This window comes from Phoca vitulina, unplaced genomic scaffold (assembly GCF_004348235.1).
Source record: "Phoca vitulina isolate PV1807 unplaced genomic scaffold, GSC_HSeal_1.0 scaffold53, whole genome shotgun sequence".
Classification (NCBI taxonomy): domain Eukaryota; kingdom Metazoa; phylum Chordata; class Mammalia; order Carnivora; family Phocidae; genus Phoca; species Phoca vitulina.
This window is the reverse complement of record NW_022589756.1, coordinates 6,606,668-6,632,249: the sequence shown is the minus strand read 5'-3', so window position 1 is coordinate 6,632,249 and position 25,582 is coordinate 6,606,668. Positions and strand designations below refer to the sequence as shown.

General features: G+C 49.5%; 1 protein-coding gene across 3 annotated transcripts in view; it reads right to left on the bottom strand.

The window, feature by feature from the left end:
- Positions 1-5,900: 5,900 nt before the first annotated feature.
- DPYSL2 (dihydropyrimidinase like 2) overlaps positions 5,901-25,582 on the bottom strand; it is a 133,906-nt gene continuing 114,224 nt past the window's right edge. For all 3 annotated transcript variants that reach the window (XM_032389183.1, XM_032389184.1, XM_032389185.1), the window contains exons 8-14: positions 22,824-22,944; positions 14,304-14,460; positions 13,693-13,834; positions 11,440-11,610; positions 7,413-7,592; positions 6,400-6,565; positions 5,901-6,004 (exon numbers count right to left, since the gene is read on the bottom strand). In XM_032389183.1, coding sequence (XP_032245074.1) covers positions 5,913-6,004; positions 6,400-6,565; positions 7,413-7,592; positions 11,440-11,610; positions 13,693-13,834; positions 14,304-14,460; positions 22,824-22,944 — 1,029 coding nt within the window. In that variant the 3' untranslated portion in view covers positions 5,901-5,912. The remainder of the gene's footprint in view (positions 6,005-6,399; positions 6,566-7,412; positions 7,593-11,439; positions 11,611-13,692; positions 13,835-14,303; positions 14,461-22,823; positions 22,945-25,582) is intronic.

The following is a 25,582-nucleotide window of genomic DNA, read 5'->3' as shown; positions in this document are numbered from 1 at the left end:
GTGTGTGTATACATGATTTGTAATTTTTCACCAAATCAATACAATTTCCCCAAATCTTCTGTATAAAACTCAACTATACTCAAATTATTATTGTTCTCCTTCACACTTGGTGCCCTCCTCCAAACCATTTTTCTCCTAGCTCCTAGTGTATTTTGTAGGCCTCTCCTTTCTCTTACCTAGAGCCCACATGTCTCCAAATCTGTGTCGGCTGCATGAGATCGTCGTGCTCTTTCTCGCCAAGCGCTCGCCTGTCCACAATTTCCCTCCATGAGTCTGCCTAACTGCCTGCCCGGGCTTATTCTCTGCCATTTTCCACCTTCTCTCTTTCCCACGTGCTTCTAAGCAGGAACTTTCTCATAAGAAATAGTAAAACAATAGTGATGAAGAACATGGGCACTGGCCCCAGACCAGAGGGGTTCAAAGCCCAGCTCTGAGCAAGTTGTTTAACACTCTGTGCTTCTGTCTCGTCCCCTGTCCCCAGGTGCCGTGTCCTGGGCTGCTGCAAAGCCTAACTGCGCTAACATGCCTTTAGAAGAGAGCCTGGCATGTAGTAATAAGTGCTAGCTACGGTCAGCGGGGCGTTAGCCAACAGATTGTTTTGTCTGACGATTGACACCATCTCTGGTGTGGCATGGTTCTGCAGTCTCTGCCCTCAACCACAGACCTCTGCCGTCACCAGTCATCTGCTAATCTAGTTCTATTTTAGGACAGACACTGAGGATACTGGTTCCAGCAGCTTCCTATTGCTCTTTCGCAATCCTCTGCTCTGCACCACATCTGATTTATGGCTCGTCCTTTCCGATTTGGTCCTAAAACTGAGAGTTAGGTTGAGTAGATAACATCATCTCTATCTTGCAGAAAGGGTAAATGAGGCCAATAGAAGCTTTCCGAAAGATGCGGACCTCATCAGTGGCACCATCCAAACTTATCCCCACCTCAATTGATGAGAAAAGAATAAATCTGCCTTTTCTTACGTGTGCTATAGAAACTTGCCAGAGAATATTACTTTCAATTCACAGATACACAGGACAGAAACCCTTCCTGAAGGGGCTGCATTCCACTTGCCTTCCCTAGATGCTTTAAAATCTGTCTTTGGAGGGGCGCCTGGGTGGCTCAGTCAGTTAAGCCTCCGACTCTTGATTTCGGCTCAGGTCAGGATCTCAGGGTGGGAAGATCGGGCCCTGCGTCAGGCTCCCCGCTCAGTGCGGAGTGTGCTTCTCTCACTCTCCCTCTTTCTCTCGGCCCCTCCCCCCCACTTGTGCTCTCTCTCTCTCTCCAAAACAAATAAATAAATCTTTAAAATAATAATAAAATAAAATCTGTCTTTGTATTAAATCACACTGCTGAAGAGTTCTCTACCTGGCTCCATCGTCTAGCCATGTGGCGCCCATAGGACTTTCTCTTTAGGGCACCTGCTCTCTGGCTTCCCTGCAATTGCCCGCTCAGATGGACCCACGCCTTCTCCCAGCACCTACTTGGGCCTCTCCCAGAGGGCAGACCTCACAGCCGGGGAGGACAGCCTTGGGGCGGCTGTTTGCTAGGGGTTGGGAAGAACTCCTGGGACATGGGGCTGAGCTGTCCACAGGCATGAGCAGGAGGGCTTTCGTGATGTAGGGTGAAGCCAGGTGGGAAAGGAGCATGGGCTGTGGGCCTGGGATTTCCCTTCTTGTCACAGGTCCTCTGTAAAGCTTAGGGTGAGGGACGCCTGGGTGGCTCAGTCGGTTAAGCGTCTGCCTTCGGCTCAGGTCGTGATCCCAGGGTCCTGGGATCGAGTCCCGCATCGGGCTCCCTGCTCCGCGGGGAGCCTGCTTCTCCCTCTGCCTCTGTCTCTCTCTCTCTCTCTCTCTGTCTCTCATGAATAAATAAATAAAATCTTTAAAAAAAAAAAAAAAAAAAAAGCTTAGGGTGAGCCTTTTTGCCTCCATCTCCTGGACAGATTTGATTTTCCTAGCTCACGGTGATCTGTCACCTCATACAGTGAGGGCAGTAGCCACCCCTAGACACACAACACTGATCACAGGGGTTGCCAGGACTTTCCAGTAGAGCTGAGGGCGGGAAACCTGTTTTTCTTCTGAAGGACTAATGTATAAATGTTTTGTGGTCTTCCGGCCACATCTCCCTTTTTTGTATTTGCTGTTAGAACACTCAGAGCTCCCTCCCAAGTGTACAACTTCATGGCGGGGGTGTGGTATGAACCCCACTCAGGCCTTATCTTATTTTCCCTTAACTCAAACACTCTAGTTTATAAAGCTTGGTATGGTGTATATATTTTTGTAAACCACCTCATATCCTGTTTGGACAGGGCTGGATAGAAAACAAAGAGAAAGGAAGAAAGACTTCATCAATTGCAGGATGGACCTGGGGAGCCCCAAGCACACATTTTCTTCAGTGTCTTCAGACCCAATACACCAGTGTCAGTTAACAAGGTAACTATGGGAACCTAGCAACCAGCCTGCTGGGGTTGGCGTGGCTCACCCCACCCCCCAATGTGCATTCCTGGCACTTGCTCTGGGGGTAGAGGAACATGTACTCTACGTCCTGCTTTCCTGCAAGCTTACTTGACTGGGCCTTGGATGCAAGTCAACCCCAGTCTCTTATCTTGTATGCCCCTTGTAGCTTGAAGATTTTTCCAGGGTGAACCAGCTATACCAACGCAGAGAGCACAGAGGTCACCACACCAACCTATATCGTACCCCCACCCCACCCCCAGATTCCCACTTCCAAACTTGTGCTTGCAGCTTGATTCTAGAAGATCTCACACCCTCTCTAGGGTAGAGTCTATGAATGTCTCACACTCAGCTCTGCCATACAGAGTTCTGTTCGGCATTAGACCCCAGTGGCCTGGACATAAGCTCAGAGCTGCCTACAAGTTTACAACATGCAGTGAAAACTCTTGAATGGGTACCATCACCAAAGCCAGGCCAAAGACACCCATGAATGCTTCCAGAAGGAAGGCTGCAGGCGGGCCGGGCCAAGCAACTGCCTCCTTGAACATCTCAACACAGACACACCCCTGAAACAACCACATTTTGCTTTATTAGGCGTTCCATGGTAATATAACACAGAGTTCTTAAGGAATAATAAACACGAGACTTTTTTTTTACCATAATTATTTTGCCATTAAGACAGTGGTTACAAAAAAAAAAAAAAAGGTACTCTCCTGGCTACACACATTATCAGCTTTAGCACTGAAAGTTCCTCCACTCATGGGTCACGATCACAATTCCAAGGATTAGAAACCATCTATTATTAAGTCCTACACTGTTTTAGAGCATCAAGTCACTGTAGTTATTCAGTTCGGAGACACTGTCCATTTATTTTAGCATTTACATATGACATTCATTGAACAGACACACAAAGCAAGCCAACAGGTAAACATGCTTACACAGCCTGCAGAAATCTTCAGGTTTTAAATCGTTGTAAGAAAACAATCAAAATAACCAAAATCACCATGACCTGGTACAGGAAAAACAGGAAGACTCAGTGAATACTAAAAGAGCTGCAAGTGTTTCTTAGAATTGAAACAAAAAAAAAATTTTTTTCCAACTTGTTCAAATTTCCTCTAAGTGCAGGTGAGAAAAAAAAAGCAAATATATTAAGTTAACCAATTATTCTTTAAAAGTGCAATTTATTTTAAAATAACAAATAAACAACAACAACAAAAATAAACCCCAACCACAACCCCAAAGGCAAAATGTGTGGAGAGATGAGTGTAATGATGTGACCTACTTTTCCATGTTATGCTTTACAAAAGCAGATTTGGTTCGATAAAAGCCTGCAAACGTTAACATTGCTTAAGAGAACCTGTAAACGCGTTTGGAAGGAAATGCAACACGAATCAGCAAAGACAGGGCCCGGCACGAAGGCAGCTAGCGGGAAGGGTCACAGAGACGAGGGCGGGGACGTGGACACAAGGTCACCTGTGGTCTCTACGGGGGCCACATGCTCGATTTGTAAGATCTTCTCCCCACAACAGCTCTGACAGGACGTATCGCTCCTTCAACAGATTTTTCCCCTTACAAAGTAAAACAGACTCTAAATCGAATTTCCCAAAGATTTTCTGAGTTTAGAAGGCCTCCCTATAAGGTAGTCCCCCCTCATCTGTGGTCTGGCTTTTCGAGGTTTCAGTTCTTTGCGGTCAACCGAAGTCCAGAAGCAGGTGCTCCTCGCTCTGACGTACTGTCAGAAGGTCAGCAGGAGCCCGCCGCTACGTCACAGTGCCTGTGTCATTCACGTCACATAGCCATCTTACCCGCTGACGTCATCACGAGAAGGGTGAGCACGGTATGGTATTTTGAGAGAGACCATTCACATAACTTTTATTATAGTATATTGTTATAATTATTCTATTTTATTATTGTTGTTGTTAACCTCCTACTGTGCCTAATTTATAAATTAAAGTGTATCACAAGTATGTATGGGAAAAAAACAATATATATCAAGTTGAGTACTATTTGCGATTTCAGGTATCCACTGGGGGTCTTAGAATGTATCCCCCGGGTCGAGGTGAGGAATGATATCTTCCAAAATAATTGAACAAGAAAAAATATTTTTTGCCCCGAAGCAAGAAGCCCCAGCATGCTCTGGAATCCCAAAAGATACTTAGCTGGGAAACAGCAGGCCCCAGGGTCAGACTCCTACCAGCTCAACACTGAGCTGGTGGCTGGCTTGAGGCTGACTGGCTCACTTGGGCCATGGGGCTCAATGTACAGATTTGATCGCGTCTTTCTTTAGCTAGTTAGCATTGCATGGAGGAAAAAACTTATGTCCTATAGCCTCAGGTTTCTGCAACATCTCAGTACTGTTTGAGGTTCTATTCTGAGCCCATAGGTGACAGTGTGGGTAGCTCAGCCCTTCGCTGCCCCTGGAAGGATCCCGAACTCAAACGCATATCCTGGTGGCGGGTGGGCAGCACCAGTCGTGTCTGGACTAGGACAGCATATTACTATGGTTGCAATGACAAAGCTCAAACCCTTCCAGGCAGGTTCTTAAGACCACACTAGAACAGGAGACCTGGTCATCTGAGAAGACATGGGGGGACAGAGAGAAAAACATGGGTCTCAGAGACAAGGGCTGAAGGAAACACAAAGAAAGGGACAGACATGAAAATAGTCATGAATGAAAAAGCTAGAGAGAGAGAGAGAGCAGAAAAGATGTTAAGAAAGGAGAAGAGAATCCTCGAAAAATGTAATCTGCAGCAAAATCTAGGCCAAAAAGAAAACCTGCCCTTTATCAACAGTTGACCCAGAAGATGATGGAATGCAATGTGGACATTTTGGAGCCTCTCAGGAGGGACATGAGTTTGCCAACCACCCTGAACCAGCTCGATGGTTACATAATTGCATCATTAGGATGTCCAGTTCAAACCCCTTGTATTAATATTGAATTAGGCTTCCCAATTTAGTATGTTAAAACAAAACAAAACAAAACAAAACAAAACAAAACACTACTCTCCCCCCTCCCCTACCCACCCTCTCCCCAGACCCATGAAGAAAACTTTTAAAAATTTAAAAAGAAAAAGGCAGCTCTGGGCAATTCACTTTATCTTCCCCCCCGCCCCCCCTCCCCCCACGAAAAGGAAGATGGTAACAAGTACAACAGAGGTTAGAGATGAAAAATGCCCTCGTTGTGATTTGCTTTGTTTCGCATGTCTGAGTGTTGGATGCAGTTCCGTGTATGGGGTTGGTGGATAGACCTGGGTGTGATATTCCTTAGATGTATAGGGAAGTGGGTGAGCAAAATCAGTGACTCCGGGTGAGGGACGGAGTGCAGGGCCCAAGAGGGAGCCCCATGAACTGGCTGCCCCACAGTAACTATCACAGGCTCTTAAAAAAAAAAAGTTAGGAAGGAAGTCTCAGAATGTCCTCAGGTGTCCCATTCCCCCATCCCCAAGTAGGCTGCAACCTGGGCCTCTAGCCCAGGCTGGTGATGTTGGCACGGCCACCAGGGGGAGCCACAATGCGCTGGGTGGTGCGGCGGGGAATGTTGTCGTCAATCTGAGCACCTGGAGAGAAGACAGGGGTGGGGGTCAAAAACAGTCCGGCGAGGTCCCGCGAGGTCCCGCAAGGTCCCGCTCTCAACCAAAACAGCACAGCCCAGGAGAAAAAGGGCCAGGCCCATTCTCTGTCCCTGTCTCAAAACCTCACTGCAAGTTTAAGCTACAAAAAAGGGGGCCGACCTAAAATAGCCAAAGAAATCAGCGACCCTGGAAAGCAGTCCTTGCAAAAGCTGGTGGAGTCCCTTACTTGAAAGAGTAGAACTGTATATAAACTAACACTGTTTCAGCTTGTGACTGACTGAGACTACATCCTGCCCCTACCCTCATTAGTCAGACTGAGTGGGGCCTGCGCTGCGAGCACGGCCCTGCAGGACCGGGCCCTAAGCAAACCATAACCGTACCGGACAAGCTGAATCCAGACTGGTGCAGGTTCCGGACAGGTGGGGCCTGCTGCTTGGCAGGAGATGTCTTAGCCGAGGAGGCCGGAGTGACTGTCTTGGGTGTCACAGACACCTCGCACACGGGTCCGTCGTAAAGGCCACGAGGAACCCCTCTCAGCTCTGCCAGCTGCAAAACACAAGAGCCCCCTGATTCAGGCCATCTTCAGTGGGCGAGTCTCCCTGGCGACTCTCCAAAGGGGAGAGAATGGCGGTCAGGAAGGGCCTGTGAGATGTAGGGATAGAGGGCTTCCCTTATGGACACATACGGCAGGGACAGATGTCATCGAAGAGCCAGCCCCCACCGTTCCAGGCCACAGTTCCCCCAAGGGAGACCAAGGGTAGCTGGTTATGCTACAAAAACTGACTAACGTCTCTTACCATTGTCCCCCCCAGGGCACTTTAACTTACACCCAAGGCCAAAACTCCAAACACGTCGTGAAGAGATTTGGTCTCACATTCAAGATCTGGCCCCCAACTTTCCTTTCAACCTCTCTCTCTCTGTAATTCCCTCACAGCTCCATCCATTCTCTGCCTCATAGTCCCCAAGCACCAGTGCCTTACCATGCCCTGAATACACTCTACATCTTCCATGCTCATTCTAATTCCCTTGGCTCCCTTCTTTGACTTCTCAAACTCCTACCTAACCCTCAAAACCCAACTCAAAATGCCCTCTCCCCATGACACTTTCCCCTAAGACTCCACAGCAGTGGCTGCCTCCTCTGAACCTCACTATACACGTCTCATCCCAGCACATACCACAGTCTTACTTCAATCTGGCTGGCTATGGACACACACCTGACTCATCCACTGGTATTCTGAACTCCAGAAATAAAAAAGATCATGTATCCCTTATTCCTGAGCCACGCCCTCCTCCATACCCATCTCAATATTCTAACTCAAAAGTGCTTAGTCAGCATGTATGGAATTGAACTTAGCCCATAATAAAAACAGTTTGCAAGATCAAAGCTACTCACTCTGCTCCTCGCCTTGATACGCTTGTAAACAAAATCAGGGAAGGGCTTCCGGGGGATGTAGCGCCCAGAGCCTTCAGTGACATGAAGGGTGCCATCCTCCAGGACAATCTTCCCCTGGCTGATGACCACCAGTGGAGAGCCACGGCACTCCATGCCCTCAAAGATGTTGTACTCGAGAGACTAGGAAGAGAGAACACATAAACTTTAGCATACACCTTGCCCAAGATCTCGCAGACAAAAGAAAGGCCCAGAGATGAAGTCCCTGTCCCGACTGGCCACCCCAGCAGGCACTTAATCTCTCTGTCTCGATTTCCCTGTCTGGAATACGGAATCATCTTTTCCTGCCTCTCAAAAACCTGGGGGAAAAATACTTGAACAGAAAAACTGTGTGGAAAAAAAGCATGAGGGTTTATAAATGCTACACAAACGTAAAGGAAGTGATTCCCTGTATTAGCAGCGACTTTGTCCTCATTGACTTAAGCACCCATCGGGCTAAAATCCCAAGATCTTCTCTGACCAAGTTCTAAATTTCAAAATGGGCCATCCACGTGCAGGTTTTCCCACTGGCGGTCCTAATTTTCCAGTCTGTTACCGACGTGGTTCAATGGCAGTCCCTGAATGGAAAGCCTGTGGGAACTCGAGCCAATGCCTTCAGTAAAATGTTGGTGTCTAGTTAACTTCTGGAACCACGCGGCTATCCTTTTAGCGTCAAGCTTTGCAGAGTGACCTATCCGTGCATCCTCTTGGAAAACAGGCGGGATCTTCACGTGCATGTGAGTCTGCTGTTACAGAAGAAGGCAACAGAAAAGAGGGGGCACTAGCCCACGTGCCACAGGCCCATCCCCCAGCTTCGGCTCACCCCGTGCTCCTTCCCCAGGTTCCACAATGCCCCGCGCTTCTTCCTGCCTGCCCTGTTCCCGGGCACGAACGGCTGTGGCTGGAGAGTTCACAGGGAGCTCTCACCAGAGAGAAAGAAAGAAACCGTGGCCTTCTGGGGAAAGTGAGACAGCTTATCAGCATTAAGGAATCGGTCTGCGGAGAAAGAGCTGTAACAGGGACAGTGAGGTTCAGGAGAACATGTCTGCCTGGCGCAGTGGCTCAGAAAGATGGGGAAGCCCCGGGCTGGCTTCACAGCTCGCATTCAGTGTCAGGATGCTGTGGTGTTGGTTGAAAACAGCAAGGAAAGGCTATCAGCACTGTTCTGAGACCCCCAAAGAATCCTGCAGAAGCTACCCAAGGAATGAGGCAGAGACTCACCTGCCGGGGGGGGGGGGGTCCACACACACACTCCAGGACCAGAGTGTGTCCCCAAGTCTGGGACTGTCTTTCACCCATTTGAAGACACTCATCCCTGGAATCAGTATGTTTCTCACAGCAACGGAGCTACGCAACCCCTTGTCAAGTCTCCCCAGAACTGAGCTCTGCCAGTGGGATCTGGCTTTGCTTTTCCCACTGGCCCGGAGGATGACCACACTGAGGCCATTTTACATTAAATGCTCGGCGTGGCATTTTTCTACACCACTGTGGCAGAAGGAATTCAGACCACCAATGTGCGGGAGGACCGGCTTGCAGCTCCTCTTCTCAGGAGCCATTTTTGCCTGCTCAGCACCCAATGCCAGTGTTGAGACACACAAGAGTCTTTGTCCCCCCTTTCTCCAGGGCAGATTCACCTCTCAGTTATCGTATGCGAAGCACAGGTGAGCCCTAGGTGTCAGTCTATCTGTAAAGGAGTCTTGTAGCAGACTCAAAGTGGTGTCTCTCCTTTCACGGTGGTATACAAACTCGGAATAGCTTCACATCGAAGGCATCTCAGATCTGGTGAAATCCAGGAGTTGTGTGTGGAACTCTGAGCAGATCACTTGAATCCCGTCTCACAACTACAGGTTCTCCATCTGCCTGTCCCCTGCGGCTTACGTGGATATGACAACACAAAAGCAACGTACGTGTGTAGCTCACACTGTCAGAATCCTGTCATCTCCGAAGTGACCTTTGGACAGGGTGTGCATCATCCTGAGGGCATCAAGCCCCATCTTTTACTCCGCAGCTGTGTCTACACTCTAACAAGCTCCTACTGGAGGATTGGCGACAACCCTGTGTTCATATATCCCAGGTCTGCCACACCCCGGCTGTGTGACTTTGGACAAGTCCCTTACACTCCTGAGACTCAGCTCCAGGGATAAAGCCTGCCCTGCAGGACTGATGCCAAGATTCAAGGAAATAAAATGAACAAAAGCATCCAGCACGGTACTTGGCACAGACTAGGCATTTAGGAAATGTTCACTCATCCACTGTCTGGTTTTTTTTTTTATTGTGCTTTCACAATAAGACTGCAAGCTCTTTAATGACAAAGCCATCATAAGACGCCTATGTTGAGTTTAATTGCCTGTAAATGACACATCACAAATGCCTAAAAGGGCTTTGAGCCATTCCCCCATTTTTAAAAGATGGGAAGAACCAGCCCCATGACTCTACGTCACTTAAAATTAACAAGCCCAGTGGTCCGATCCCAGCTCAGGGTACACAGAACCGACCCTCTGTCAAACCGCGAAGCAGTGAGGCTTCGTTGCTCGCCCGGTATAAACATTTTTAACCTACATCCAACCCTGGCTCCCTAAAATGACTCATCTGGCTGGATGCCTGAAAAGCCCAAGCAGAGGCTTTAGCAACGGGGCTCAGTAATAGTTAGCTAAATGCTCCAAATTAAAGCTAATTAGCCCAGTGGTATGAAACACTGTATTACACAGGGAAAGCCTCTCATTTGTATTTTCCCGGATGATTAATGCTGCACAAATGTGTTTAGTGTGGACTCTCCGAATCAGGTGAGGACAGAAGAGAGGCACTTTCCTTACGTGGGGTTGCCTGGAGGTAAAGGTAGGGTAGTGCTATTGCTCCGGAAAGGTTTGGGAGTGATGCATCTTCTCGAATCATCTCTCCGTCACATCCTCTCTTCTGCCACGGTCAGGGCTCCACATGCAAACTCCTTAGCTAGGTCGTCCACAGCTTAAATAATGAGCCCAGTTCACTCATCCCCTCTGCAGAAGGGACTGCCAGGTTGGGGAAGCATTCTCTCCATCTAAGCCTGGCCAAGAGGCTGCATATGCAGTCTGGTAGGGAAGAACCCTGGACAATGTGGGGTTGTAATTCACGAAGTAGCTTTGTAGCATCAGACTGGTCACTTAAGCTCTTGAAGCTTCCGTGTACTATCTTCCCACTAAGTAACTGGGGTAATGGTGCCATGTCTTTACTGAGAAGGCCCCACGAAGAGTAAATGGGACTGTGTTGTTAATGCAGATGAACAGGTAAGGTTCACTGGGCAGGACCCTAGGAGCTCTGCCGGCAGAGGCCATTCTGGACCCCCACGAGGTTGTGATCTAAGTTACAAGGAGGTGCGGCTGTAACGCTAAGCAGTGGCTTAAAAGAATAAAAGTGCCCAGTGGGCATCTGAATGTTTGCTGCGAGTCCCTTGTGGCAAGCACTGCCATGAAAGGTGCTGCCCCCAACCGTTAAAATGGGACGGTGCCTGACTTCTAGAAGCTTCTGATGTCCTGGCATGACTTTGGAGGCTCTGAAGGTCTACAGACAGAGAACTCTACCTGTAAAGAACTCCAAAATGCTGGGGCGCCTGGGTGGCTCAGTTGGTTAAGCGACTGCCTTCGGCTCAGGTCATGATCCCGGAATCCTGGGATCGCGTCCCACATCGGCCTCCCAGCTCAGCGGGGAGCCTGCTTCTCCCTCTGACCCTCTCCCCTCTCATGCTGTTTCTCTCTCTCTCTTGCTCTCTAATAAATAAAATCTTTAAAAAAAAAAAGAACTCCAAAATGCTGAGAAGAGTAACAGTCTTACTGTCCTGACCAAAGATAAGAAGATAGCTTTTTTTTTTTCCTCAACAAATTACAAGTTATAATATATCCTGGGAAAAAGTTCAGTTCTATCACAGCAAGCTCTTTCTGGGGACTGTCCCTGCCTCAGTCCCTTTCTAGGACTACAATTCATTCAGGATTGGGTCCATGCAGTTAACAGGACTTACGCTGCTGTGCGTCTTGGCGGAGATGGTTCTGACGCTGTCGGGGTCCCAGATGACCAGGTCGGCATCGGATCCCACAGCAATGCGGCCTTTCCGAGGGTAAAGGTTGAAGACTTTGGCCGCATTGGTGCTGGTCACAGCCACAAACTGGTTCTCGTCCATCTTCCCAGTGACCTGAGGAGTCGGACACACACACACACACCCCCCCCAAAAGCAAGTTAAAAAGTTGAAGGGTGGAACACTACTTAGCAAAAATAGGAACACACTTCGAATCCACACAACAGTTTGGATGGATGTTAAGGGCACTGTGCAGAGTGAAATAACCAATCTCAAAAGGCCACACAACATACAGCTTTATTTCTAGCCCATTCTCAAAATAACGAAGTTATGGAGATGGAGGACGGATGAGGGGCGAGGTGGGGATTCCTCGAGGGGTCAGTGTGACTATCACAGGGCAGCACAAAGGGGGTCTTTGTGGTGATGGAGGAAATCTGGGTCTTGACGGTGGTGGTGGATACATGACCCTACATAGGGCAAAATGACACCGAACCACAAGCACACGTTGCAACATCATCACTCTGTGGGCTTGGATATGATGCCATAATCATGCATCGGTGAGACCGGATGAAGGGTACCCAGGACCCCTCTGTCTTGTCTTTGTTAACGTCCTCTGAATCTACAATTATTTCAAAGTGAAAAGTTAAAAAAAAAAAAAAAAAAGGTTGAAGGGGCTGCAGTGCCTCTTCAGGAAACCTCACTCGGCTTGAATGACTGTTCTTTTCACAACCACGGGCCCAGTCCTAGGCTTCCAGTCCGGCCCAGCTAGAGGTCCCAGGCTGGTGACTGGCTGTCCGCGGCATGCTGTAGGGGCTAATCGCAGTCTCCTCACAGCCTTCCCTGCAGCTCCTCAACTCTACCGCTTGTGCGTCTCTTCCCTTTAAATAGAGAATCTGAGGAAATTTCTGCCTATTTCTGAGTTAGGGAACCCACTCCGAAGCTAGTAGAAAAATGAGCAAAGGAAATGAGCAGGTATTAAGGGAGAGAGGAATACAAATGTCCAATAAGGACATGAAAAAGAAATTCACTGTAATCAGTAACTGAAGAGATTAAATGTAAAACAAATTCACCAGCCAGATCAGAAATACTTCTGTTTTGCTGATGATAATACCAGTTTGGACCTGGAAGATGGCACACGCCACGGCAGCATAAAATTGGTGCAATCTTTCTGGAAGGAACTTTGACAATATATAGCAACAGCCTTAAAAATAGACACGCCCTTTGACCCACGAATACCACTTCTAGAAATTTCTTCTATAAGCATCATTAAAGATCTGTCCAAGGATGTGTATACAAGATGTTCGTCCCAGTAAAAAAAAAAAAAATCAGAAACAACGTGAATGTTCAAAGAATGACAAATGAGTTATAGTCCAGCATTAAGATGGAATCTTCTGCTACTAAAGACCAAGTTTTTCAAGTCCATTTAAGGATGTGGAGACATTTTCATGATAGACTGTTTTCATAAAACAGGCCACAAAATAGTACAGAGGAAGCCAGTGTTACACATGCACACATACACGTGTGCTCTCACACGGGCAAAAACTAGAAGGACGTTTGCCAAAATGTTCACTGCAGTCATCTGAAAGATGGTGTGATGAGGGATTTTTACTCACTTCCTTATTCTTTTTGGAATAAGGATATATTGTTTCCATCATCTAAAAAAAAAATCGTAAGAACCAGAAAACCTGTTTTGTTTTTATGTTTTACAACACTGAAAATCAAAGAGCCCAAAGGACCCCGGAAAGGTCGGAGTACATTCAAAACAAGCCTGCCAGAAGCCTGCAGTGGGCAGAAAGGCTAACTCGAGAGAGCCCTAAAAGACAGTTTTAAGGAAACTGAGTCCATTTCCCAGAGTGGAAGATTGACTGAGACCGTCACCAGGTTGCTAAGAAAGTTTTTTCCTGAGTGATCAAAAAAGTCCTTATTTTTAAAGAGTCTCTGGGTTTGTTTGGTTTTTTTTTTTCAGTCTCCACTGATGCACAGAGGACAACGATAATAAATACATATGTAATATTTAGGAGGAAATGACCTCTAAGGAGCGGTCTTGGATTCCCAAACCGAAAAAATATTGTCACACAAGGACCAGCTTCTAGAATTCTCTCCACTGCCATTTCAAGGCCTCCATGAGACCCATGACCGTGAGACGAGGAGGCGGGGGCAAGCTGACACCAGTCCACAAGCGAGGCCCGGGCTCCTTACCACAGCCTTATCCCAGATGACGGACATCCGTTCCTCGGTGCCATTGGTGCCTTCGGGGATCAGGGTGAAGTTGTCCTTTCCTACAGCCTTCTGGGCAGTGTTGAATGTACAATGGGCACTGCCAGTGACCTGCAGATCTCCGCTGGAAGGAAAACACACAGCCGGCTTTTAACTCATCTTCGACGTCAAAGCATCCTTGGACAGATTTTTAATTTGCCAAGCCACTGAGTTTTTGAAATAGCCTCTCTTCCCCCCTCAGGAGACAGGACATTCAGGAGGAAGTGACATGGTACCGAAGCTTCGTTATAACGCTGTGTGTCTAAATCCGTTCTGTGAGATAGCTTATCTTAGGGTGACTCTGCACCGCAGTGGAACCCTTTTGATACCTCATCCCCGCTGGTTGACTTTCAAGATGGCCTGGGTTTTATCTGGAACTTCCCCGCAGAACGTCAGCACGATAATCCCCCATTCCCGCTTAGTGATCTGAATTTCGAGAACAAAGGTCTCTCTGTGTGCAAGGCTGTTTTTGCCCACCAGGCTGTACCCTGACGGGTCAGTCGGTCCGGGGAGAGGCTGGGAATGGGGAGCGTGACCAGGTCGCCAAGACTCACCAGGACAGCAAGGAGTTCAGAAAGTCCGGAGTGGTCGGGTCAGGGCTCAGGGGTGGGGAGGTGACAAAAGCAGCGGCCTTGGCCCAGTTCTTGCTCCAGTAGTGGGAGCCATCAGTCCCCAGGCTGGCAGTGATGGGCTCACCATACACCACGGTTCCTGACAACAGAAAGACAAGGCTGAGTACTCACGATACAGCAGGGGAAAGAAACCACCCCGGTGCGAATCAGTACCCGCCTGGCCGCTTGCCACGGGCTCTCACCATCCCCTCCAAGGAGGCGCCAGCCCCCTCTCACAGGTGAGGACGCCGATGGCCAGATACCTCCTCCGGCCAACGTCACCAATCCAACGTGTGCTCCCCAAGATTCCCCCATTGGGCCCCACTCTTCCCCCTCTGACACTGATGCTTCCCACGTCTATTAACAACCTCCTGCTCAGAGTGCATCCAAGCACCCAGTCCCAAATGCCATCTAGACTCGATTATTGGGATGACCCATGGCACCTCAAGCTTAACCTCACTGCTCACCAAACCCTTTCCCTGCTCTCCCAACATTGCCCCATTGCCCCCCTTTGCACAGCCCCATTCTGGGCTGAGAGGGGAAGTCAGACATGAAATCAGTGGGCTGAAGCCCTTGAGAACACGTCTACAGCCCTCTGGGTGGGTCCAAGAGACAGCCGGGATCCCGGAGTCACCACCTGAGGGCAGCTGTCCCCAAGAGCCACCAGAGGTATAGCCGACTTGGTAAGACTGAGAAATGAAGGGCCCTGCACAGTTACACTACTGAGATGTCAGTGTTTCCAGAAGCTTAGTTTAACGTAATACATCGTCCAAGAATGTCAATTCTCTGATGCTCACTCAAATCAGGTCTTCCTCTCTGTCTGTTCCAGTGCAACCCAGAAAATCAGGAGTCATAAAGCCACTGAATGCCAGTGCTTCGACACCTTAAATACATCCTTCCCTGGCCCCCCTCACATTTCTTCCTTTCCATCAGGCCTTCTTCCTTTCTCCCCGGCTCATTCCGCGGAGCCTCCCAATCAGAGTTCAGATTTGCTTTTGCTTTCCCCACGTTCTTCCCCACCCCTCTGCTCATTCTCCAAGACGATCGTCCCCTGCCATTCTCTTGCATAAACTCCTCCTAAGCAGCCCTTCTGCCTTCAAGAATTGAAACAAACTTCCCAAGGAAGCATCTAATGCCCTTCATTATCCAGCTTCGTATCAAAGTTCATCTCTTCCCCAACACCATCCACAGCTCACCCAGTCCTCCCCTCCAATAATCCAATAATCACCCAGTTTTGAATTTTCTGATTCTCCGCTTGGTGGGAGAATTCCTGAAGAAAATGAGTCTGCCTGCACACAGTAGGCACTCAATAAATGTGTGTCACACTGATGGAAGGGCGTAATACTTCATTAGTGGAAGGCATCAGCTCCGGAATTTGACCTCCTCCAGCCTTGACCGCAACCAGGAATGCACCTCTCCTCACCGCCTCCTCCCATCGTACATAGGGCTGACCCACCCCCACAGCAGTCGGCCACAGGGTTCCCTCTTCTCCAAACACACGGCCCTCAAGGCCAAACACTTCCCAGTCAGGAATGCACCTCCTTTCCTCTCCCCAGCCTCTTCTAAGGACTTATCTCTTGATAATACACCACAACACCCTCCCTCCTGTGGCTCCAGAGCTGGCTCCTCCCGGCTGCCCCCTCCAGCCTCAGGAATTTCACGGAGGAGTGGCTCTCCAGCCAAGGGAGTGTTCGAGGCCAGGGCAGGCAGCTCACTGGGGCAAAATCAGTAACAATCCCCAGGCAGGAGGGCTGGCTCCAGAACCCAGGGGAAAGCCTCACACAGCAGGAAGCCCCCAGCCAGCAAAGGCCAATGCTCAGAATCACGTGGAAGGACTCCTGAGTTCCTGACCCACTCAAAGCCTCCCAGGCAGGATTTGGTCCGAGGAGCCAGCTTGGCTGCCTAAGCGGCTCCAGCTCATCCCGAAGTGGAAAAACACTGCACAACAGAAGCCCTTAGCTGCTGCCAGCACCATGTATAAATGCAAATGGCCGAGCAGACCAGGGCTGGGCCCTGGGCTCTCACAGGACCTCAGGCTCTCAGCATTTGGTTTGCACGTTCAGTGGCACCTTCTGACCCAGCCAGGTCTGGAGGTCCCAATACCGCCTGAGCACAAAGGGGAGGTCTCTGCCAGTCATTAGGGAACCAAAGGATCCCACCCTAAAGGTTTCCCAGTTCTGTGGACATGAATAGGTTTGAGAGCAGAACACTCGGAGAACAAGAGTGGTTAGGCTGTCTCTGAAAAATCCGTGGGCAAGCATAAACATTTTCCTGATTTTCCTGTAACTTGCTCTTGCTCATCATCTCCCTGAAACTTTCGTGCAAGGAGCAGCTGGTTCCTGTAACACCTCCTGGATCCCACAAGTGTGAGTGCCCTTGACCGTGGCCTTGATCTCACTCTGTGAAATTCAACGCAGACTGGGGAGTGGCGGGGGGGGGGGGGGGGCGGCTCCCGTTCTCTCTGTACACAGGAACACGCACCTCCCCGCAAAGGGATGAACCCAGCCTGCAGCCCCCGGAAAGCCCAGAACTGGGTCAGAGCTTCAAGGCCATCACAGACCAGAACCTGCCTCCTTAGACCGAGGCTGAGCAGGACTCCTGGCCCAGGGCCGAGCCAAGATGGGGATCCTGGAGAAGGAGAGAGGCATCTTGTGGCTCATTTCTGCTTTGTCCTGTTCACATTCCAAGGGATTCAGAGATTCTTGCTGGCTTTCGGTTGATTTCTTTTCTTTAGCCCCCAAAGACAGGGTAGGAGTTAAGCCATCCTGTAGGGGGCCTCCACCTCCAGGGAGATGTGGGATCACAAGTGGGGGGCTCTGCCTCCCAGTCCTAATGGCCTCCCAGTCCCTTCCCAGGGCACCTCTCCCATTTTATAAACACTGTACCGGAGGGAGCCGTGGATGAGCTTTCAGACTTCAATCAGGCCACAAGACACCACTAAACTGTGTGCCAGAAAGAATTACCAATAATAATAATAAACCATGAAATAAGCTGAAATGGCCTTTACGTACTCCTCTAAACACACTGCTGACTCTTTCTTGGCAACAGTTAGACCTTCATGATTTTCTTCTCCAGGCAAAGTCTAAACTGAAGGATGTGACCCTGAGCCAGCCTTTGGCAGGCTCTCTAGGATGGCCGGGAACTGCAAGGCCCTGGGGGTGGTGTTTATTCACCACGAGCCTGGGGCCTGCGTGCATTCATGAAGAATAAATGCAAGCCTGGGGTTCAGAAATGTTTGACAGCTCCCGGCTCTGACAGTTAAGTCATTTCCCATGAACGACAGCAGGAGGACAAATCCAGGGTAGAAACAATGGGAAACCATGTATGTGTATTTCAAAAGGCAGCCACAAAAGCAGAGTAAAAAACCAACTGGGACATGGACACACACACACACACACACACACAGCCACTCTCCCTCTCCTCTCAGAGAGCCCAGGCCAGAATTCAACAGCCTAGGGCCTCTCCATGGATAACCCTGTCAGATTTGGGTACCAAGAGTGGTTCCAGTGGAATAGAATCAAAAGTTTTATGAATCGGTCCTGGGGTTTCGAGAATTACTTCTCTAATCTGATTTGATTTAAAAGTACTAATGCTTCTAATTCCTGGTAGTAAGGCGAGCACTACCAGTCCATGGCATGTTGGGGCAATAGAGAAGCACAAAATATCATCCCTGGATTCTCCTATCAAATACTTCTCCTAAGAGGCTAAGTTTGGGTTGACCGTGGATTTGATTCCTTAGAACATTTCTGTCAAACTGAGTCTAACAAGACTGGCTGGTTGTTCCTAATTACATTGGACAAAGTGGGGGAAAGGAAAGGACGAGTCCAGGGATTCAAACTCCCAGCCCGAGTGGCTACAGAAATGACACAAAAGTTTCCACGTCTGCCCTGAAGGAGAGCCACATCTCCAGTAGTCTTAGAGTTTAGATGGCTGCAAACCAACCCCAGCGTCTCATCTGGAGAGTGGCTACACCACAACACGGCACTGACCTCCCAACCTGGCAAGGGCACTGCTTGGGAAGGAAGTCTGCCTCCAGACAGCCTCGGGCTCAGGCTGCAGCGGCCACTCTTCCCTGAGTCTCCAGGCCTGCCCACCCACAACCACGAGGGCCGGTTCCTTAAGACCAATCAATCTCCTTCTCTGTCTCTCTCTCTCACTTTCTCCCTCCTTCCCTCCCTCTCTCTCCCCACCCCCTCTCTCCCTGTTTCTCTGAAGAGCCCTAACCCAGATCCAGATTTTGGTAAGAACTTATGATATTCACAAGCCAACCCATGTGCCACTCTTCAGGTCAAGATGGTTAGGCTGTGCATTAACTTAATGCTAAGGCTTCGTCCCCAAGTTGGGGTGGTCTTCGCAGGCCCCATGAACGCAAGTTTCTCATCACGCCGGAGTCATTCCAATTGACCCATAGGGCATAGCAAGTTTTGGCTCCAGTTTGGGTTCCCAGGGTTTAACGTGCCTCAGCAGTCACCAGATGTTCTAAACATTTCTGCATCTGGGTTATAGGGGTGGGGCGAGGAGGAGGACGGAGAAGGCTGTCTGTCAGATGAGCTTATCAGGCACGCCGACACACTACAGTTCATAGACAGAAGGCACCAGCAGCCACACTAGATCCCGTTCGTGGACAAAGTAGAGTCTGAGAGAGTCCATTCTAGAGAAATCCTCACACTGGACCCTCAGTGGAAAGAGAGGTGGCCAGGAATCTGGAACTATGGGCTGGACGATCTCGGGCAAGGTATTTACTTTCTGCATTTTAATTTCTCTTCCATGAAATGAGCCTATTAAATTAACCAACACCTAAGTTCTTTTGAAGAGTAAAAATTGCCCCAAATATTCTTTTCCGGGCTATGTCTTCATTTCCTTATCTGCAGAATGGGGTTGATGATCCTCGGTCCTGCTGACAGGCACAGTGCGCAGGGGGCAGCCTGAGCAATGCAGTCTCTCCAGAAGATGGGAAGACGGCAGGTGGTCGCCCTGGGTCAAGTGCACATAGAAAATACTCTCCTTCACATTCATCTCACATCCTCACTAGCCTATACCTCCTGTCTTAGATTTAGGACCAGCAGGCTTCTAGGTGAGGAGGCACACGGGCATTAGTAAGACATAAAATCATGATCTTTCAATCGCTCCCACTGTAGAGAAATGCTGAGTCCCTTTATGCAGCCTGACCTCCCTGAGACAGGTGGGGTGTGTGTCTATAAACAGTGGCCCCTTCCTCTGTGTGTTCTAACCGTACCTGGCTTGCACCTCTTCTACAACACTGACCATTTCCCATTGTGACTTTCTATCCAAGTGTCCCACCCCTACAAGTAAAGGAGCTGAGGCCTGGGACCATGTCTCGCCTCCAGCGCAAAAGCCTGCAGGATCACATAATAAAAGTTTGCCGAATAAATGAAGACTCTCTCCATTTTACAGATGAAGAAAAGCAGCAGCAGAAAGTTGGCAGTGCCTGAACGCTGGCCACCAGGGGACCCGAAGAACTCACCTGAAATAGAATCCTTAGCAGAAAACCCCTGACCTGGGTCAGCAGGCATCCTTGCTGTACTTCTAACCAATGCTTTACTCTCTAATCACGAGAACAGTGGCTACAGTCATTATATACATCTTTACATACATTAGGTCAGTTAGGCACCATCCTCACCCTAAAAGATGAGTCACTATCGCTAGCCCCGGCCCTTGCAGATGGGAAAATGAGACCTAGCGATGGTAAGGGAGCTGCCCGGCATCACATGCTAGTGCCCGCGAGCTGGGATTTGATCCAGGACATTGATCCCAGAGTGCAAATGCGTAATAAAACCTTATCCTGTTTTCCTTCTTGGTTGTTTGGGAATCTTTTCTTCTGTATGATACACAAGTCTACTGGGTGACAAGCTCCAGTTTCTACCAGGTTTGTTAAGAAACTAAACCCCAACAGGGGCGCCTGGGTGGCTCAGTCAGTTAAGCATCTGCCTTTGACTCAGGTCATGATCCCAGGGTCCTGGGATGGAGCCCCGCATCGGGCTCCCTGCTCGGCAGGGAGCCTGCTTCTCCCTCTCCCTCTGCTTGCTGCCCCCCTGCTTGTGCGCTCTCTTTCTCTCTCTGTCAAATAAATAAAATCTTTAAAATAAAAAAAAAAGAAAGAAAGAAACTAAACCCCAAGAGATACCAGCATTGCTCATACTAAAATAATCTCAAAACAGGAAGGCAAATGAGATACTCAAGTGGATCTTCAGGCCTGAAGTCAGGCACCTGACAATCAAAGCCCAATCCCAACACTCATTCATTAGCTCTGAGCTACAGTTTACTTGGCTGCAAAGTAAACCAAAGTACAAAAATTCCTGCCTTGGCCCTCCCAAAGTTGTTATGATGAAGTTCCAACAAGATGGAAAGAACCTTAAGAGCCCACAAGCAAGCAAGGATCTCTCATTCTTGCTCATTAGCACCTAAATGCACCGGAAATTCCTTTCTGGCAGCTCAGGCCCATCTAAAGCAAAGGGTTTCACAGACTAAAGGGGTATGGTTGGAATGCAAAAGCCACCCCAGGAACCATGATGCAGGCAGCGTGGGACTCACACGTGGAAGGTTCTGGAACAAACAGACCGAAGTAGTCCCTTCTTAGTGCTCACTACCCAATACACACACAGGATCAAAGTCCTAAAGACAATGGAGGGACATCATCAGGCACTGAGGTGAGAGTATTAGAGCAGGACTGGACTCTACAGTAACATACTCCCGCTCTACCTCTTCAAATAAGGAAACTGAGGCACAGGAAGGAGAAGCCCCAGCGCTGCTGGCCGGGTTAGCTCACAGGCCAGCACTCTGCGCCCCAGACCAGGGCTAGCGCCACCTGCCAGGCCCAGGGTCTCATGAGAGACGGACTCCTCCACCCTCCGATTTGGACAAGTGAAAAGTCTGAATCAGAAAGCAGGTTCTCGGGTTTTCCATCTGTTAAATGGAACATTTAATTATATTAAAATTATGTTAAAATGCCCTACGCCCTATGCCTCATAAGACTCTTAACTCTTTGCTTATTATCATCATCTGGGTACAGTATGGTTCCTAAAATAAATAAAGCTGCCCGCTAACTTCCCCTTTTCAGCCACCAGCCAACTGTCCCCATTCTCCATGCAAGCAGCAGTTCTGTGATCGGTGTTGGGGGCTGGGGCTGAAGCAAACACGTGCCCAGGTGACAAAGGGCCCAGGCGAGGGAGGGTCACCAACAGTAATCATCCACAGCATCTCCTAGAAAACAACTCGACGCTGATTCTGAGAAGATGCCGTTACTTCGGTAAATGTCCCTTTATTTCAGAAAGGCAATTCCTACTAGCTGCCAGGAGAGGGCAGGTGTCCAGGAAGATAGGAAGGCAGCAACCATGCGTTGGCAAAGCCTCCGGACAGAGGCCCCCGGGGAGAGCTCCAAAGAGCCCGGGGAAGGAGCTGCTGGGTCCGTCTGGAAGCCATCATCTCTGGGGACAAGCTGACTCAGTGGGCATTGAGCAATCTGTTCTCGGTCTCGCACCGAGTCACCCGCCAGTGAGAAACTCCTACAGTCCTCCTCCTCCACGGGGATCACATCCCGCGGAGAACTAGCAACAGAAGCATAGAGATCAAACGGCTCCCTTCTTCACAGATAAAGAGAAAGGGATAGAAAGAGAGTGAGAAAGAGAGAGTCCAGGAGAAAGCTAGACAGAAATCAAGAGAGAAATGATGGGGCCAGCATGCGCACCCTCACAAACTACGCGCTATCGGGCTGTCCGTGGAGCTAGACTCCCAAGCGCAGGACACGTGGCTGGTGTGATGACTCAGACTCAGTCAATGGCGGATGACAAGAGGGTTCTGCCGCATTCATAACGTAGAAGGTGCGCCACGGACCAGCCTTTGGAAGCAGCAGGGGAAGCTGTACTTAGTAAATTACTTTCCAAGAACCTTCTCAACAGACTCCCTAGTTCTTACAGAGGACCAGCCTCAGCCCCGAATATGTCAATATAATTTACAGGGAGCGACTCAAGCACCCAGAGAACTAGACATGAGGAGGCCCGGGGCAAAGTCCCCTTCCCTACACCCCCACAAGACTCTCTTACTTACCAGGGCAGAAATCACTACCAGCCACGGAGCAGGGACTCATTTTGCAATAGAATGTTCCCCAGAAGGATTCTGGGGCAGATGGAGACTGACGCCATCTGTGTATGTGCCTAGTTTATGGAGACTGTATCGAATTAAGTCCAACTTCTCTATGGAAGCAGGGGCAGGAGGGAAACGTGCCTGCCCACCCACTCTTTGCTGTGCGCGGCTTTAAATAGACAGCGACGAGTCGGCCGCAGTGGAACAGCCGGGAGAAACTGGAGCTCCCGGTCTTGCTCGGCGGTAATTAGGTTAATGCTGGAACGTGATGCACGCAGCCCACTTGGCATGCAGGTCTGGAAAAGGAGCCTTCCTCCCTTGCGAACCTGCCTGCAGTCAGACAGCTGGTAAGGCAACACTCACCCTTTTTCCGGGCCTGGGCGATGACTTCAGCCGCGCTCTTGCTCATCACCTTGGTGACGTACAGGGGGCAGTTGGTCTGGTTGGCAATGGTAATCGAGCGATTCACGGCTTCGGCCTCGACCTGCAGAGGAGCACATGAACGTTGAGAACAGGGGCCAATCTGTGCCCACCCCATGAGCCCGTCTTTGCCCTCAACCCACCGAGGGAAGCCGAGAGGAACGAAGAGGCCCCCACCGTGTCCTCAAGGTTCTGCCCTGAGCGGCACCACAGGAGGGCGATGAGACTTTCCCAGGGTCACTCAATACTGATGGGTGGAAATGATGGGGCAATTCCTTCCTAGACCTTGTGAGTGGCTGGAAGGGTGCCCAGCAGACTGACACCATCACCATCAGCCCGGAGTTGATAATAAATGCAGATTCTCAGGCCCTTCCTGGACACCCCCCAGCCCCCGGATCAGTAACTCTGGGGATGGGACCCAGAATGTGGGTCTTAACAGCTCTAGGTGATTTTTATGCTTGCTCCTATGAGAAAACCACCAGGCACGGACAGGGATTGCCCCCAAGTCAGTGATGAGATTTTTGTGCTGGGCTTCTATCCGACACCCACAAATGGGACCCAAGGAACAACGCAACCTCACAGGGCTCCGGGAATGGAACAGGCAGATTTGTGTCAAGCAATGGTCCTCAGTATGGGAAACATGCCCATGGTTGCACAGGCTGGTATGACCTTCAGTGCGAGATGGGAGAGCTGCTCCAATTAATAATATGATTCTTTAAACCTGATGCTTCAACGAATAATATTCCAAAGACCCCAAGTGATTACTGCTAACTACCGGGCCAGGTAAGACTACTGAGATCAAGGTATATCCTATAGATACATGTGTGTTAGAATGGGCAACTGCAGAACATGTGAAATGGTAGAATGATGGATCTCAAAAGGCCTTCTGCTCCCTCCCCAAAACCTGGTAGAAGCTGTGACTTCTTCAACTCCTCACGGCAAGAGGCTGGGTTCGACTCAGATTTTTTCTATCTCCTGTGCCCCACCCCCAAGAGTTCCCAGCGTAGTACACAGCAGTCGCCCCAAAATGTTTACTGAGCAAATAAAATATTTTATTGTATGTTAATGGTTAAAGCGAGGCTGTTCCATACAGAGCTGCTACTTTTCATAAGACATAGCTGAGCTCCTAACTGAATTATCTTAGCTAACTGAGTTTCTACAGGAGCTTGGCAGAGAGCTGAAGTTCTGTAATTGCATTAACTGGTAATCTAATTTAATAAACGAAGACAACTTCATTCGCGTTGGCCCTTTCGGGCATCAACTACGTGAAGAGAGAGGTCTCAAAATTCAAAGGCAAACCAAATGGCTCTTGAAAAAGCTCATTAAACATCCAAATGTTTTTAATTCCTGGAATAGCTGAGCCATCAGCCCTCCCTCTCCTTGACTCCAGTTACAATAGAAGTGCCTCCAGCCCGGAGAAGCACAGTGGAGGGATGGCCTGAATCTCTGCGGTCACTTCAAGAGTCCAAAGTGGGAAGCATGGAAAGGACTCCTCTAGAAGCCTCACGGCTTCCCGGGGGCGCCAATGACTACCCAATTAATTGGCCCAACACCAATACCTCCGAAAGTGAACAGAGGCACTATTAATAACTCCATGGGAGCAATGGGTATGGACTGGGACTGTCCTGGGTGAACTGGAATGTGAAATCAGACTAATTAGGAAGTAAATGGAGCGAAAGTGCCAGTTCTATGGGGGGCCCTGCCCCTGCAGGACTGGCATCCAGGGGCTCTGTGTGGATTCGCTCATCCGCTGTGAGGTGAGCTCTGACCCCTCCCCTGGCCCAGCACACCCCCGGGTGAGGGCACAGGCCTAACTACAAGGTTCCCTCATGGAAAGAGAAGGTCACTTAAACCCCAAGTCTCTGGGTTCCACCCAGAACCGTGGAAGGATCCACATTTACCCTTCTGTGTGTACCTGTGCATGCCCCTTACACGCAGCGAATGGATTTAAATAATACCCACTTAAAATATTATGAAAATTGTTTTACAGCTCAAAAATAAAAAAAAATTTTTGTCTGCCTTATTATAGAGTTATCAAGGATTTGGGGGGTCATCTAACCTTGCTGATTTTTAAGATCAGGCACCCCAAGATCCAGAGAGGAAAGCCACTTGTCTAGGAACACACAACAGTGTCAGTACACACAAGAGAATCAAAATACACAATAGTGTCTGTACACAACACACCCTTTCACGCCCAGTCCCCCACTGTCTGCATACTCCAGTCGCAGTTCCCACAAGGCCCAGCTGGAAAGTTCCCTTCTCTGGGAAAGATTCTTTGTCACCGTCACCCTCATCTCCGTGTCCCCAACTTTCTTCCCAGATGCCAGTCTTTCGGCCCAGAGCCCCTGTCACCTTCTGCCCTCCCTAGCAACTTCCCCCCGTCTCTTCCTCTCCAACTCATCCCCCATCCCTTCCTCATGCAGCTCGCTGTCCCAGCAGGGCCCAGGCGTCACACGTGCAGGGCACCACTGGCGGACAGGTGGTTTCTAGACTTCCGCGTTCCCGGCGGTGTCTCCCTCTCAAGCTTCCCGGCTGGGACCCGGGAAGAACCCTGCTGGCGATCTCACACGGTGGGCTGGAGGGAACAGCAGAGAGGGGCAGGAGCACATTTTGTGCAGCTCAAGCCAAGTTCACCACCACGATGTACTGACAGATGAAGACACTCTGTCTCTGTCTGTCTGACGTGTTTGTATGTTATTAAC